The 13,425-nt window shown below is 36.9% G+C and overlaps 1 protein-coding gene and 1 long non-coding RNA gene across 4 annotated transcripts in view; one reads left to right on the top strand and one right to left on the bottom strand.

Moving 5' to 3' along the window:
• LOC116717178 (uncharacterized) overlaps positions 1-1,671 on the top strand; it is a 21,451-nt gene extending 19,780 nt beyond the window's left edge. The window contains exon 3 of the long non-coding RNA XR_004338702.1: positions 670-1,671. This is a non-coding gene — a long non-coding RNA (uncharacterized LOC116717178). The remainder of the gene's footprint in view (positions 1-669) is intronic.
• tmod4 (tropomodulin 4 (muscle)) lies at positions 1,281-13,425 on the bottom strand. 3 transcript variants are annotated; one of them, XM_032558338.1, is made up of 10 exons: positions 13,296-13,425; positions 8,521-8,667; positions 7,386-7,542; positions 6,686-6,805; positions 3,841-3,933; positions 3,599-3,729; positions 3,287-3,394; positions 2,867-3,010; positions 2,608-2,752; positions 1,281-1,501 (listed from the first exon to the last, which is right to left on the bottom strand). In XM_032558338.1, exons 2-10 carry the CDS (start codon positions 8,620-8,622, stop codon positions 1,479-1,481), a joined length of 1,023 nt encoding a protein of 340 aa, XP_032414229.1. In that variant the 5' UTR covers positions 8,623-8,667; positions 13,296-13,425; the 3' UTR covers positions 1,281-1,478. The 3 variants fall into 3 exon arrangements, with proteins under 3 accessions (XP_032414229.1, XP_032414230.1, XP_032414231.1); XM_032558339.1 differs by lacking the exon at positions 13,296-13,425 and adding an exon at positions 10,174-10,284; XM_032558340.1 differs by lacking the exon at positions 13,296-13,425 and adding an exon at positions 8,802-8,908.

Raw genomic sequence — 13,425 nt, 5'->3', positions numbered from 1 at the left:
TTGCTGGAAGTTATTGAATAGTAATACTACTACTTCTACTAAAATGGCATTCAACAAGCACATGCATAAAGTCAAATGATTGTGAATTAGCTTAAAAAATGTCAACTTGCTGGATCCATACAGGAATCAACAATGGATAACTTAAGAGTTCAGGAGCAAAATGATCAGATTTAATTGCTTAAATAACTTTAAATCTACTTGGTTGTCATATTGTAAGTGTAATCTTTGTGCAAATACTCAGAAACGTATACAAAACCATTCTTGTATTTCACCCAGCCATTAGCATGTCTGTTATCAAAGTTTGAGATCTGAGCAGTAGACATTTCCTCTTTCACACTTTAGATGATTTTCTAAAAGTTAATTCTCTAATACCTAATTATATTGTTTGCATGACTATTAGGGCTAAATTTGATTAGCTTGATGCATTTTATTTTATTTTATTTTTTTTCATTGGGGTCAATATGTCTGTTTGATTCACTGTTCGTTTTCTTCCCCAATGAATGTCTTTATTAACACAAAAATGAACATTTATTAGGATCAGTAAAATGTTTACTTTAATAATTTCCAGAAATACTTTTATAGTTTTCCATGAGGATCATGCTACTCACAACAATATTGTGTCAAAATCATAGCAAGCCAGATGTGGTGCCTAGTCTCAATAGTACAAAGAAAAAAAGAGCATGTTGGCATGAGGATCATAGGAGTTGAAATCCTCATAGGTTAGCAGCTGCTTCTGTTTGTAGATGTCTGGGTTCACAAAAGTGCAGCTCTCTTAAAGTTGGTTCTTATATTTGGAACAGGGTAACTCAAGCTCAGCGGGCTAATTTCTGTTTTGCATCAGGGTCAAGAAAGGGAGGGCACAGGGTGTAAAAATAGCTCTGGTGTTTGGGAAAAGTCATTGGATCGGGAAAGAATTAAAATAATTAATTTGATGTGATTCATTTGTTCTTAAAATTCAGTAATATTTTCAAGTTATATAATTTTGCCTGAAATATACAGAGAATGTGATCCTAAGAAACGTTTTGTGACTCATATAAATAGATCGGCCATTAGTTGACCATAATTTCCATATGTGCAACTGTGTGTAGAAGAAACAAAATTAAACTTGCCAGAGATGTAGAAAAAAATAGTCCAATAGATATTTTTATTGAAAATATTTACAGGTTCCCTCCCCACAAAAGATTTAGCACCACAAAAGTGAAAAAGTTTCCATGAATCAAATAATTTTCTGTGATGATGATGTTGGTGATGAACAAATTAAATCACAAAAAAGACACAGCACATTTGATCACATCATTTTATAATGAATTCAGCAGTAAATGAAATGAAATGGTTAAGCATGGAAGTTGGACATGGTTCAGATTAATTTGGGATGATTTGTTCGTCTCTTTCACACCCCTGACAGAGAAAGCTGTCGCATCGCTGACATCAGAGGTCTTTTCAGGCTCCGAAGGGCTTAAGTGTTTCTCCTGTTTGCTTCATCTCAGTCTCTGTTGGCGAACTGTAAGGCAAAGAGATCTTACAGTCACATTTTCACTCTGTTGTGGTTGCTCCAAAAACAGTGATTTTCTTTTCTAAAAGGCAAATGCAGTTCTGATAAAAACTCTTATCAAAATCATTATTTCATAGATTTTGTCTTATCTTGAAATGAAATGAATATACAACAAGCAATATGGGAAGTATGATTGCTAGAGAGTTTTTGTTACTTTTCTTTTTAGATTTGCATAGCGAAAAGGACATATAAAAGCTGAAATATATAAAAACATTTGTAAATGTTCCTTTACAAGTTCCATAACAAACAAAAACTTCTGGATTTACTCTAGGTGATTATTTGATCACTCCTATCAACAGAATTGCTACATTTTAAATAATTTGATTTTCTGGTATAGACTCGGCATTTACTTCTTTTAGGTTTAAGGTCAGGGACAGAAGCTTAAATGTCAGACTGCTTTATTCATTGCAAAATCATTTTTGATGTGTTTGGAATTGTAATGCTAGTTGATTTTGCCACAGCTTTATTTGTCCGGTATGTCAGATGAGAGAAAATTAATTAAAACATTCAGGAAACACCAAACCTCAAGCTACTGCAGTTTACAAATTGCAGTTGTAAACTGCAAATGACAAAAAAAAAAAAAACAGTTTCACCTTCAAATTAGATGTTTGGAGGAGCTTTTCAAGCCTAAAGACTTAGCTTTTGAACAAGATGGTGCTTTAATCTGTTTCAGTACCAGAGCTATTGGCTCATTGCACAAGGTGAATGAAATAAGAAATGACTTCCAACTTCAGTTCAATTAGCAGCTAGATGGCTAATGTTCTGACAGGACAAAGATCCCAAATGGATCATAAATGATTTGGGGATAGATTAAAGGGCATAAACTTTATTCCAATAAAAATATATTAATTGAAATAGTTTGTTATATGATCATCTCAAATAATGGTTCAAATACATTGTTAAAAGCCAAAAATTCTTTTTCCAGACATGCAAGCCCATGATGTGTATGTAAGCCACTTTCAAGTGTTCCTGTTTGCCTGTGTTGATCTATTTTTGATTACCAAAGCAAAACCTTAACAATTCATGTTGTTCTAAGCAGACTGGGCAGTACTCACTCATGTCATTGTTTCTTGTAATGGCCATGGCGGCTCTGGCGCGGGGACCCTGCTGGTTGAAATGGTAGCCGAACTTAAGAATGCTGGAGTTGTTTTCCAACATGGAGGCAATCTCCATCTCGACTGTGTCTCCCAGCTTCTGCCTCTGCATAAAAGAACAGGAATGGATTCATCTCTTATTATTTTGCTGTTTTTTACTGGTACTGATTAGCCTAACTAAATGCATTGCTTGAAAAAAATGGTCACATCTGTTTCCTACCTGGTTGTCAATCTTGAGCTCCACCAGTGTGGCGTTGTTAGCCATGGCTTTAATGATGGCCATCATGCCATCGGAAGTAATAAAATTGGACTCAATGTTAAGACTCTGCAAGCTGGTGTTCTCCTGTAGCATCTCAGCACATGCCTGGAAACAACACACATAATATGATCACATGCTCTACGTTTGCATTATCTCTTTTGTTTAACAGATAAAAATCTTACAACAAACACTTAAAGGATGATGATTTTTGAATAGTTTAAGGAAATATTAATATTTTATTTATTTACACAAAACTGCGTAAGTACATATCCTAGTAAGCAATATATCTAATTTGTAAAAAAATAAATGAAGTCATAACACAAAATCTTAAACTTTTTTTTTTTTTGCTGTTACTGTTAATGAAAACACCAATGTACTCACATAAGCCACAGGGTCATTGCTACGAGTTGCAGCAATGCTTAAAACCTCTACATGGGAGTTCTCCTTCATTGCGTCAAAGACCTCCTTTAGTGTTGGGATGGGAATGTCCTACAAAAGGTTAAATCATTTGTCTTTATTTGAGCCAGCTTCAAATGACCTAAACTATTTAATAGACTTTGTGTTGTGGCACATGGTGATATGACAAATGTTTGGCAAAAAACAGCTTGAAAAAGTAGTTTTTTTGGATGAACCAAAAAATGAATTAAGTAGCAGACTTTTGCTATTCTTGCTGTAAAGTACCCCTGAAACTACCTTGATGTTGTTCAGGTTGACCTCAGTCAGAGAGCTGTCATTGTTGAGGATTCTCTCGAGGGTCTCCTCCACATTGGTGGGGTTTGGAGGTTCTTCAGGGAAGCTCTTGAATGGATCTGGTTTCACAACACCTGGATGCAACAGGAAGACACAAGTGAGGCTAAAGAGATGCAGAATGAAATGAATCTTGATTATACAGCACTATCCAACTAATCTGCCTTTCTAGAATGAGTATCACTCACTGTTGATGCCCTCTGTGTTAGCGATTGTGCCTGTGGTGCCCAGAGCATCGTAGTACTGCTTGTTGCTCATCAGTGTGTACATTCCAAGGATGGCTGCAAGGAGAGGAAAACTATCACTACACAGCTGTGGCATGGTCACTGCTGAGATATAAATATGTTTATATTTAAATCAAAGTACATGCCACAGCCTACTTTACAGTCCATTTTCTTTTTTAAATCTGTGCTGCTACTGTGTCCGAAGATAAGTTTTTACACACTGGCTTGTTGGTAAACCAGATTTTTATTTTCTTCTGTTCTACTTTTGGATTTAAAACCTAAAGACTTCTGGATTCTGTGCGTGTCATAATAAAATGTAAGCTTCTTTGCATGTTTTTCGAAAGCAGAAATATAGTTTTATTTCTACTGAGCTTAGTAGGAACCTGGATGTTCTATCAGAGTTTTGCAAAGATGGATGGATGGAAATTCACATTTGACAGGATTTGTTAAATCATTTGTTAAAAGATAAATGACAGCAAAAAAGAAAATTGTAAGCCACATTCATACACAAAAGAAATAATTGAAAAAAAAGAAACAAAAACAATCTGACTGTGATGATGTTTAAAATGAATATTTCAAAGGGAATGTTATTATAGTTAGCGTATACTTCTTAGCAAGAAATACAGTATATAGACATATATTTTGTAAATTTGGCCTTATTTTACACTATTTTACTCTTATTTTTCTGTTTTTATATTTTTGTTCATTTTAGTTTGAATATACATGCATATATTTGAATATGCATGCCTATATTTACATTTATCTTGCTGCTGGTAGTTAAATGTCTCCACTGTGGGACAATAAAGATATTTCTAATCTAAAGATATAAAACAGTTCTCAGAAACATGGTTCTAAAACTAATCTTTAAGTATGTTTCAGTTTAAACTATATTTTTTTATTTTAAAAAGAAATATGACAAAAAAATAATAATTTTCTAATTTTCTCACATGTTTTGCTTTGGAATCAAAGGCTCAGTTTTCCCAGTGAGTTTGTGTTTGTGAAATAAACACAAACTTTTTTAAAGAAGTTTGTCCTACCTTTGTAGTTGGTAATAATTTCTGAAGCTATTAAATCCTCTAAACAACATCCAACACTCATTAGGTGAGAAGTGCCATATTTTTGCTGATATGCAGTTTAAAAACATGCAAGATGTAGTACCACAATTTCAATAATGAGTTGGTGTTTATATTTGACATTTATATTAATTGTGAATAAGCACCATATAAATAAGCTAAAACCAATTGAATCAGGTACCTGGCAACAATTTGCAAGTGTGCAGCGAATATAATAACATATACAACAAATGCTTCTAGTATAGGAAGATAAAAGTATTTTTCAAAATAAAACGTTTTATGGACCAGTACTTAAGGATTCAAAACAGTATGTTTCTTCATTTACTTAAAGGTGAAGTGAAAGTAAACGTATTTTAGCCGAATTTTGCTGTTTTTCTGCTGCTATTACAGTTTGTCACCAGCAGGAGGCAGACTGTTGGTTTTTTTTGTTTGTTTTTTTTGCTTGGTCTTGTAAACTGCCAGCACCCATCTGATGTAGAAGCCAACTGCTGTGACAGCACCCACCTCCCCACCCACCAGCCTCCTGACCCGGAGAGGGGAACCATGGGAAGGGCCTTGAGAGAAAAGAGAAGCCAGGGGGGGGACAGCTGCTAGTTAAGGGGACAGGGATTTCTGGGAGCGAGATAGAGGTGTTTCTGGCCATTAACACCTGGACGTCATCCGGTTTGGCCCTGACAAATTTGAGCTTTCTGGCTCAAAGTAGACTATTGAACTAAAATATTTGAACTCAGATTAAATGTGTTTGTCAAAATCAGGACAAAATTTTAAATCCAACTTTTCTGTTTAACCTGCCTGGTGATATCTGAGCTCAGATTGGATATTTTATGCATTTTTTTAATATGTTAGCCCACACAAAGCCTCACAGGGGCTAACTGAGATTTAATCCTGATCTGGATGCTGTCCAGGGTCAAACACGCGGCTGCTGGACAAACACACCCCCTCGTTCTGCTTTTCCAGATGCCTGCTCGTCTGACCGGACTGTCAGGAGAGTGTGACTGCTTGTTCGGCCTGCTTTGTCACTCTCAATAAAGTTGACTCTCTTAATGATTCAGTGTCATCCACCGCAGACAGACCCAACTTCTCCAATTAGCAGCCATTACTTTGAAGCAGCGAAGCACGGCACATTCTGGATCCTAAACTGAAGTTTAAGGATTCCGACCTTCAGGAAACATGGAAAACTGTGGCTTTATCACCCAACACAGAGCCTTCACACATGTCTGCTTGGGGCAGATACAGTATCTTTGCTCTCACCATCCCTACATCCTCTCCACCCTTTCTTCAGTGGCCTGCAGCCAGGCTTATTTATTTTAGTGTTTGCTGAGCTCGGGGAATTGGAGCTTGCTGCGTTTCTGGCAGCGTCTGTTAACTTGGGACAACTTTGCCATCTTAGTGTTGAGGGAAACAATTTGAAGCCAACGGCAGAGACAACAGCCCTACAGGATTGAACTATGTGGGTCACAGCGGCCGTTGTGAAAACAACAAAATCACACTATGCATTGTGGGCCATTATTATGGGTTAGATGGCAGCTGTTGGTGGGAAACTGAATGGGGAAAGACAAAATATGGCAGAGCAAAATAAACTTTTTTTCTTTTTTTTTAGATTTCTTGCTGCAAAACAGCATCTTAAATGATATCCTATAAAACCATTTATGATCTTAGGCACAGACAGTTTTCAGTCAAAGGAACATATTTAGTTAATCTTAAGTGTTTGATCAGCACTGTGAAGGTTTTCTAACCTGCAATGTCGCACATCTCTGCATCTGTGGCGTTTTTCAAAGCTTCTTCCAGCTCTGGCTCCAGGATCACCTGCTCATGCAAGGGAATCTCCTTTGGCTTCTTAGGCACAAATTTCTTTCCTGGAGTACAGACAAAAAGAAAATCAAACAGCATAACTGCAATATTCAAAGCAATCTAATATTTATGCGTATTATATTAAATGATGTTCTGCAGATTTCTTTCTCTGTTTTGACAGATGATAGTTCTGATAAAAGTGTTTAAGAGCTATGAAGCACTACTTTATCATTTTTCTTATGTGAATAAATCTACACAACAGCACCTGGCAATACAAAAGTACTTGTTGCATTTCTAATTCCTATTTAATAAATCTAATAAACTTCATCTGAAGCACACTCTCTTGCAGATATTTTAGGTCTAAAGATGCTGGACTGCAGCTGCTTAATGAATGTGGCCTCAAAAGTCAGTCAGCTGCAAAATCCCACACAGATCTGAAACCAAGAGCACTGAACTTTGGCGCAGCGGTGCATCACAGACCCCAACACTGTAGAGCTGATGGAAAGAGCATGAAAAAGCCTTTTGAAATGCACAAAATAGAGCTGAGGAACTCCTTTAGTAGCGTTTTGTTTTCCAAAATGCAGATCTAAATGACACAAATTGCATTTTAATTTCAAAGAGTTCAGAGAAACTACTTTCTCTGACCCTTCTTTTTCCCGGTGAAGGGCACCAGGTCTTCCCTGTCAGGGTGCTCCAGAGCCTGCTTCTCCAGGTGCTGCAGCAGGGCTTCACGGTCAAACGGCCCCGTTGGGCCCTTCTTGGTCTGGTCTCGTTGCCGCATGCCAGCTGGGAGCATGGCATTCTGGGAGAACACAAGATCAAAACAATGTCCAAATGAAACATCTCAAAGATACAGGAATATGTTCTTTGAAGCCCCCAGAGGTTTGCTAAAGAACATTAGTGAATAATCAGAATCATGAACACTAAATAACACAGCAGGCAGAAGGAACATAATGGAGAATTTTTATGCCGTTTGCTCAAAGTTATGTAGGTGCTGCAGCAGACAGGTTGACAATTTGGATCTCATGAGATTCCTAGGTGCAAAGAGCTTTATGGAGGTAAACACTGTTCATAACCCTGAAAACACCATCCCAATCATAAAAAATAGTGATAGCAGGGATATTTTTATTTCAGGTACCTTTTTTGTCTATCACATAAAAACCCAGAGCACACATTAACATTTGTTAAAATGTGAAATGGTTCAAAGGGAATGAACACACTAGCAAGGTGCTCCAAAAGTGAAACAATGCCTTGATGCTAGACATCATTTCAATCTTTGTGATGGTGCAAAGAAAGATTTTACATAAAATCAAGAAAAATTATGGACAACCCTGAGCATCCTCTTCATGAGGCTGTCATAGACTGTCTTCAGTCTGAGGCTTCTTCAAATTTGTTGTAACACAGACTGCTACAGGAGACATTTCCTGTCCACATCCTTCACCATCTACAATAACTCTTTAGTTAAATGAGCTTCAACAGCATTTCATTTTTTAATTTGAATTTGAATTGAGCTTGCCATAGTATTTTTTGCATACAATTCTGATAAAATGCATTTAGCACAGATTATGCAGAGATTATTAAATCGGGTTTGTAGATTTGGTTGCATGTTGGAGTCATCAGAAGGAAAAATTAAATGATAATGTCAAAATTCAGTAGAACTATGAATCTACTGATGACCCGAAAAACCCACACCAGGTTTGAATAAGACCATTAATCCCCTGAGGCCCAGGTGTCAGAGATCAAAGCTGAGCGCTTGGCAGGTTTTACTGTCACTCCATACCTCAGGGTCCATCTCCTGCAGTTCACACTCCAGCTGCTCCAGCTCTTCAGCACTGAGGCCTTTGAGGATGGCATCCTCATCGATGTTCCTTGGGTCCGACATGGCTCACATACACTCACAGTCAGTCATACACACCGCTGCACACCCCTGGATTTGAGGATAGAAAGGAAAACAATTCAATACATTTTCTTAAACTTTTAAGCAAATGCTTACAAATGTTAAATAAAGAAAAAATAAATACATCTCCAATTGTCAAACCAAGCAGTTGAGAGAAGCTTCACCTTAAAACATCTAAACGGTGATTAACCACAGACTGATGTCCTGCGTAAGTGAAACATATGAGACACACAGAGCAAGGTCCTTGTAACATTAAACCCTTCGCTCACCACATAGCAACTAAGAATAGCAGAATGTAGAGAGGACTGAAAAGAGCAATCCCTTATTTATCATTGACAAACACACACCCATACAGAAGCAGGCCCACCCAAAACATATCTGCTAACACTAACGCCGGACGACTGTCGCACCAACAAGGAGCAAAGGATTCATCCTACATAAGAATTTTAACCAAGACAAACATATCATGAGACATCAGAGTTTGAGCAGCCAATGGTTTTATTTTTGGTCCAGAGATTTCCCCAACTATGACAAAGGAGTGAAATCCTCTCGCTCCACGTTACAGAATAAGGTTTATTAAAAAGAGAGAATGATTTGCATAAAATATCATTAAAAGGAGTTTAATACCAAATAAATATAATTTCAGAATGTTTCAATGTTCTACCTCTCATGCTTTCTCTATGCTTTTGTTCTGGTTCATGTCATAAGACATGGATCAAGTCCAAAAATAATACTGAATTGGATTTTCTCTGTCAGATGAAAAAGGTAAAGTGAGGAACTTCACCATCCATAGGAAATTCAAGATAAAGCTGCTGCTCCTTTGTGTTGACGCCTCCTGGATGTCTCTTTTCCAAAGTTTTCTGAATACATCATACTTTGAAGAGACACCAGTGCCGACCCTAAACTCACTGGAAGGAGCATGTATCTTTGGCAATTGGGATCTCTGTGTTTCCCCCCATTGCCTGTCACTACAGTGAGAATTAATGACTAAACAGATGCAACTAAATCAATTTGAATGTAGAATTTTCATACTCTGGAAGAAGTACTCTGTTGTTTGTGTAGTATCACTAGATCAAGTTTCAGGACAGATTACAGCAAAAGATCAGACATACCAAACAATGGATACCAAGAAAAATGAAATGTTCTGCTCATGTCTCAGGGCTCGGTCATCCTGAAACATTGTTATAACATTACTCTCTCTCTTTCTCAAAGTCACAGACTTTATTAGAGGACACATTGAGTTGTACTTTAAGCACATCAGGTTTATCTCTTTTATTGAAATAATGTCTTTAAGTCGTCAGCCAAGCCAAACATAATAAGCTACCATCCAAAAACAATCTTTTTTGGATTATCAGTTTATGAAGTTATAAACTGATAATAACAGTTTTTTTAAGAATAATGTACAATGTTAAATTCACAATGTCATGAATTCCTTTATCTAAAACCAATCAGTGATGTTTTCCTGGACGCTAGTTTCAGGCCTCCTTAACAAGCAAGCATCCAGCAACAGACATAAACATGATGGAATCAGACCACCTGATTAAACCTGGTAGTTTGTTCCTGTGCGGCTCGCAAGCTCTGCTGGCTTCGCATCACCGCTGAGTGGCTCTAATGCGTAAAGCCAAGGACACAAACTCTGGATCACACCTCAGGTCGAAGAAGATAGAGGAGATTTAAAGGATAAGAAGGAGAGGAGGAGATGCAGCTCAGGAGGCAATGTGGAGAACAACTCAATTGGGATTTACTTTCACCATGAACAAGTGGTTTTGATTTGTTTTTAAAATGCACAAACTAGCAAAGTCCCTTTTTGTTATGACTGTATCTGACCCTAACGATCTCCAACATTTCCATCATGATAGAAACAGAATCATGTGTATTTCCAGCCTTGAAAAAAATGTTTCAGCTTTGAAACAGTAAATCGTGAACTAAAACAGGAATCTGCATTTACAACAGTTTATGTCTTTCCCCAAATGTTGACCTCTGAACTTTATGCGATGGAACACAGAGAAACCAGAGAACAAACTTTTAATAATACCAATTTACTCCTATTCTCAGAGGAAACACAACCATGAAATGAAATATGAAAATATGACTGCTGAGTTAATGCCAGAATACATCGTAGTCTTCTTATTATGAATCACCAGTTCATGTACGGAGAAACTTAATACATATCACTGCCAATAAAGAAAAAGTGATATGTATTTTAATGAACTGGTTTTATTAAGACTAATGTAAATTGATAAGAAAACAAAAAATAGGACCTTGATTGCACCCACAGCTCCTTTGAAAACTTAGTTGCAAACTTTGTAACTTCGGTTTTTGGTTTTATTTTTTATTGTATTTAATTAATTCAGACATGGACAGAAGTTAAATTTGTAACCTGTAAGTCTGGCTTAATCTTCTATCTGCATTCAAAGTTTTATCATACTAGCAGGGATTAGACTGAATAAACCAGTATAAACTTTTTTTTAAAAATTTCTTTAACTAAAGAATTTAATAGAAAGTGACATTAAATGTTGCCCCTCGTTTTATTGCATCAGTCCACCTCAGTGGAAACAATTGATGCAATGATAAAGGTTCATCTGTCCCCAGCAGTCCCTGTAGAGTTTCTAGATGCAACCAAACAATCTGTGATCCAAGCCGTCTGATGGTTGTCACCTGTTCTGTCAGTTGGCTGATGACTGTTCATTTTCCAGTCAAAAGTCAAACTCATGCATCTGCAAGTGGCTGCTTTGAGGTGGAACTCAGCTGAATCTGAACCTGTACAACATTTAATAATTACAGATTTGACATTTAGGAGTAGAAAACTGCACTAAAAAGGCAGGTCCATAGATTTTTTAAATGTTTATTAATAAGAAATGTGTATGAGAGCTGCAAATTCAGACTCCTGTGAAAAAGTAAAAAAAATTAAAATAAATAAAAAAATCATATTCTTCAGAAGTAGGGAGAGCCATACACAAGATGAATCTGAAATGCAGTAAAGAGAAGAATCATCCACTCAAGTGTCTTTTAGTTGGATTTTTATTTCTAACCCAAGTTTCTAGGAAAATGTGAGAAATTTTTTTTCTGGGAAAATTAACCTGTTGTGCTCAAATATAGAAAAATGTATACAAATATTTACCTGCAGTGACAGTACTCAAGTAACGAGTCTGAGTTCAAAACCTTTGTTAGGCATGGTACTGTTCAGACTTAAACATTAAAAATCTACTCTTAGTGTTGAACAAGTAAGATGCAGATTATGATTGTTTCCAGTTTTTTTGTTGTTATAAGCTGTTTAGTATGAATTAGTTTTCTTGTCTAATTCATTGACAGAAGATCTTTTTCCACTTTTAATAAAAGAAGCCTCATAGCGTCATCCTAGGTAAAATCTAGGTGTAATTTTTAGATTCTGCTTCTCCTATTTCATTACCTCTCTTCCTGCCAAAGAGTGAATTTGTCAGGTAAAGTGTAACTGAGCTCTTAAAAAGTTTCAGACATGAATTTTCTGAAGGCAGCTTGTTTATGCACACAAGTAAATCAGGACTCTTTGGCTGTGTGTTGATTCCTTTCAGTACTGGGTTTCAACCTCCAACCATCTGGTGAACTCCTAAAAGCACAATCACAACTTTAGTCACAGCATCTAATTTCCCTGCTTTTATTTTGTTGTGATTTAATAAATATGTATGGCAGAGTTTTAAATTCTTGCACTCCAAGAAACTTTGCATCTAAATAAAAAAAATAACATTACATACATTAGGTAATGAAGCGGTAGGAGAAATTTGCCTCTTGAGAAAAATAAAAATACTTGTGAGTAATTGGATGTGGAGGATATAAACACAAATCCTCTGAAATGATTACTTTTCTATCAATAAACCTTTCAGGTTTTAGTAACCAAACTCCCGTTTTGATTGCCATTTAGATGTTAAATTTACTGTCCAGGTTTTTAAAAGAGCAAAGCCAAGGTTCCTTCAGCAAGCAGACCTTTGTGAAGATCTCTCGCCATGCGAGGGTCGTCTTCTCCACGCCTTACCGTCCGAGTGCAACATTCCAAATCAGCCCTCAGATTAATTTTAGCCACACAAGTCAGCTACTTTCAGTCGTGTGGATCCTCCCCAGCTTGGGTTGCTACTTAAGACTGTGTCAGAGTACCATCCGTACCTTGAAGAGCAACTTTTAAAAGTTTTATATGAGGAAAAAATCCAAAAGACAATCTGTTCCAGGGAGAGAAATACAGATGTCAGCCATTAATGGAGCTTCGCTGGATTTGATGAATAGGCAGAGAACAAACTTTGTTTTCTTTCCTTTAATCTGAGGCTTTCAGAGACAAATCTCCAAATCCTCTAGGACGAATTAAAAACACAGTGTTGGGAAACGATTGGATGATTTAACTTCTCCACGTACAATGCAGGCTGCCTCAACAGTAACCCACTATCCCAGGTTTCACCGCAGGAAAATCCTCTGCACACAAACTGAACAGTTTTTAGCTTTAATTTTACATTTAACAGCAAAACAGAAACCCTGAAAAACTTCTGAACAACATATTCAACAATTCCTTCATTTTTACTCCATTCTAACTGAATCAACCGGAGTCATTCAAACTGAAATAGAAATGAATGACTCTATGGGCCCCATATAATAAAGAAAAAGCAGCAGAGACAGAGGGAAGCAGCCTCACCTACCTTCACAGAAGCACAGGGCTGAAGCCCCTCAGCAGGACAGAAGCTGAAGTTAAAGCAGGTTCCCTCTCTGTTTTTCCTCCCCCCTCCCTTTCTTGTTTCACTCTCTCATGGGTCAGGCTTTATGGTTGCT

This window comes from Xiphophorus hellerii, chromosome 3 (assembly GCF_003331165.1).
Source record: "Xiphophorus hellerii strain 12219 chromosome 3, Xiphophorus_hellerii-4.1, whole genome shotgun sequence".
Classification (NCBI taxonomy): Eukaryota; Metazoa; Chordata; class Actinopteri; order Cyprinodontiformes; family Poeciliidae; genus Xiphophorus; species Xiphophorus hellerii.
Note: the sequence above shows the minus strand (reverse complement) of the source record. Positions and strands in the feature narration are given on the sequence as shown.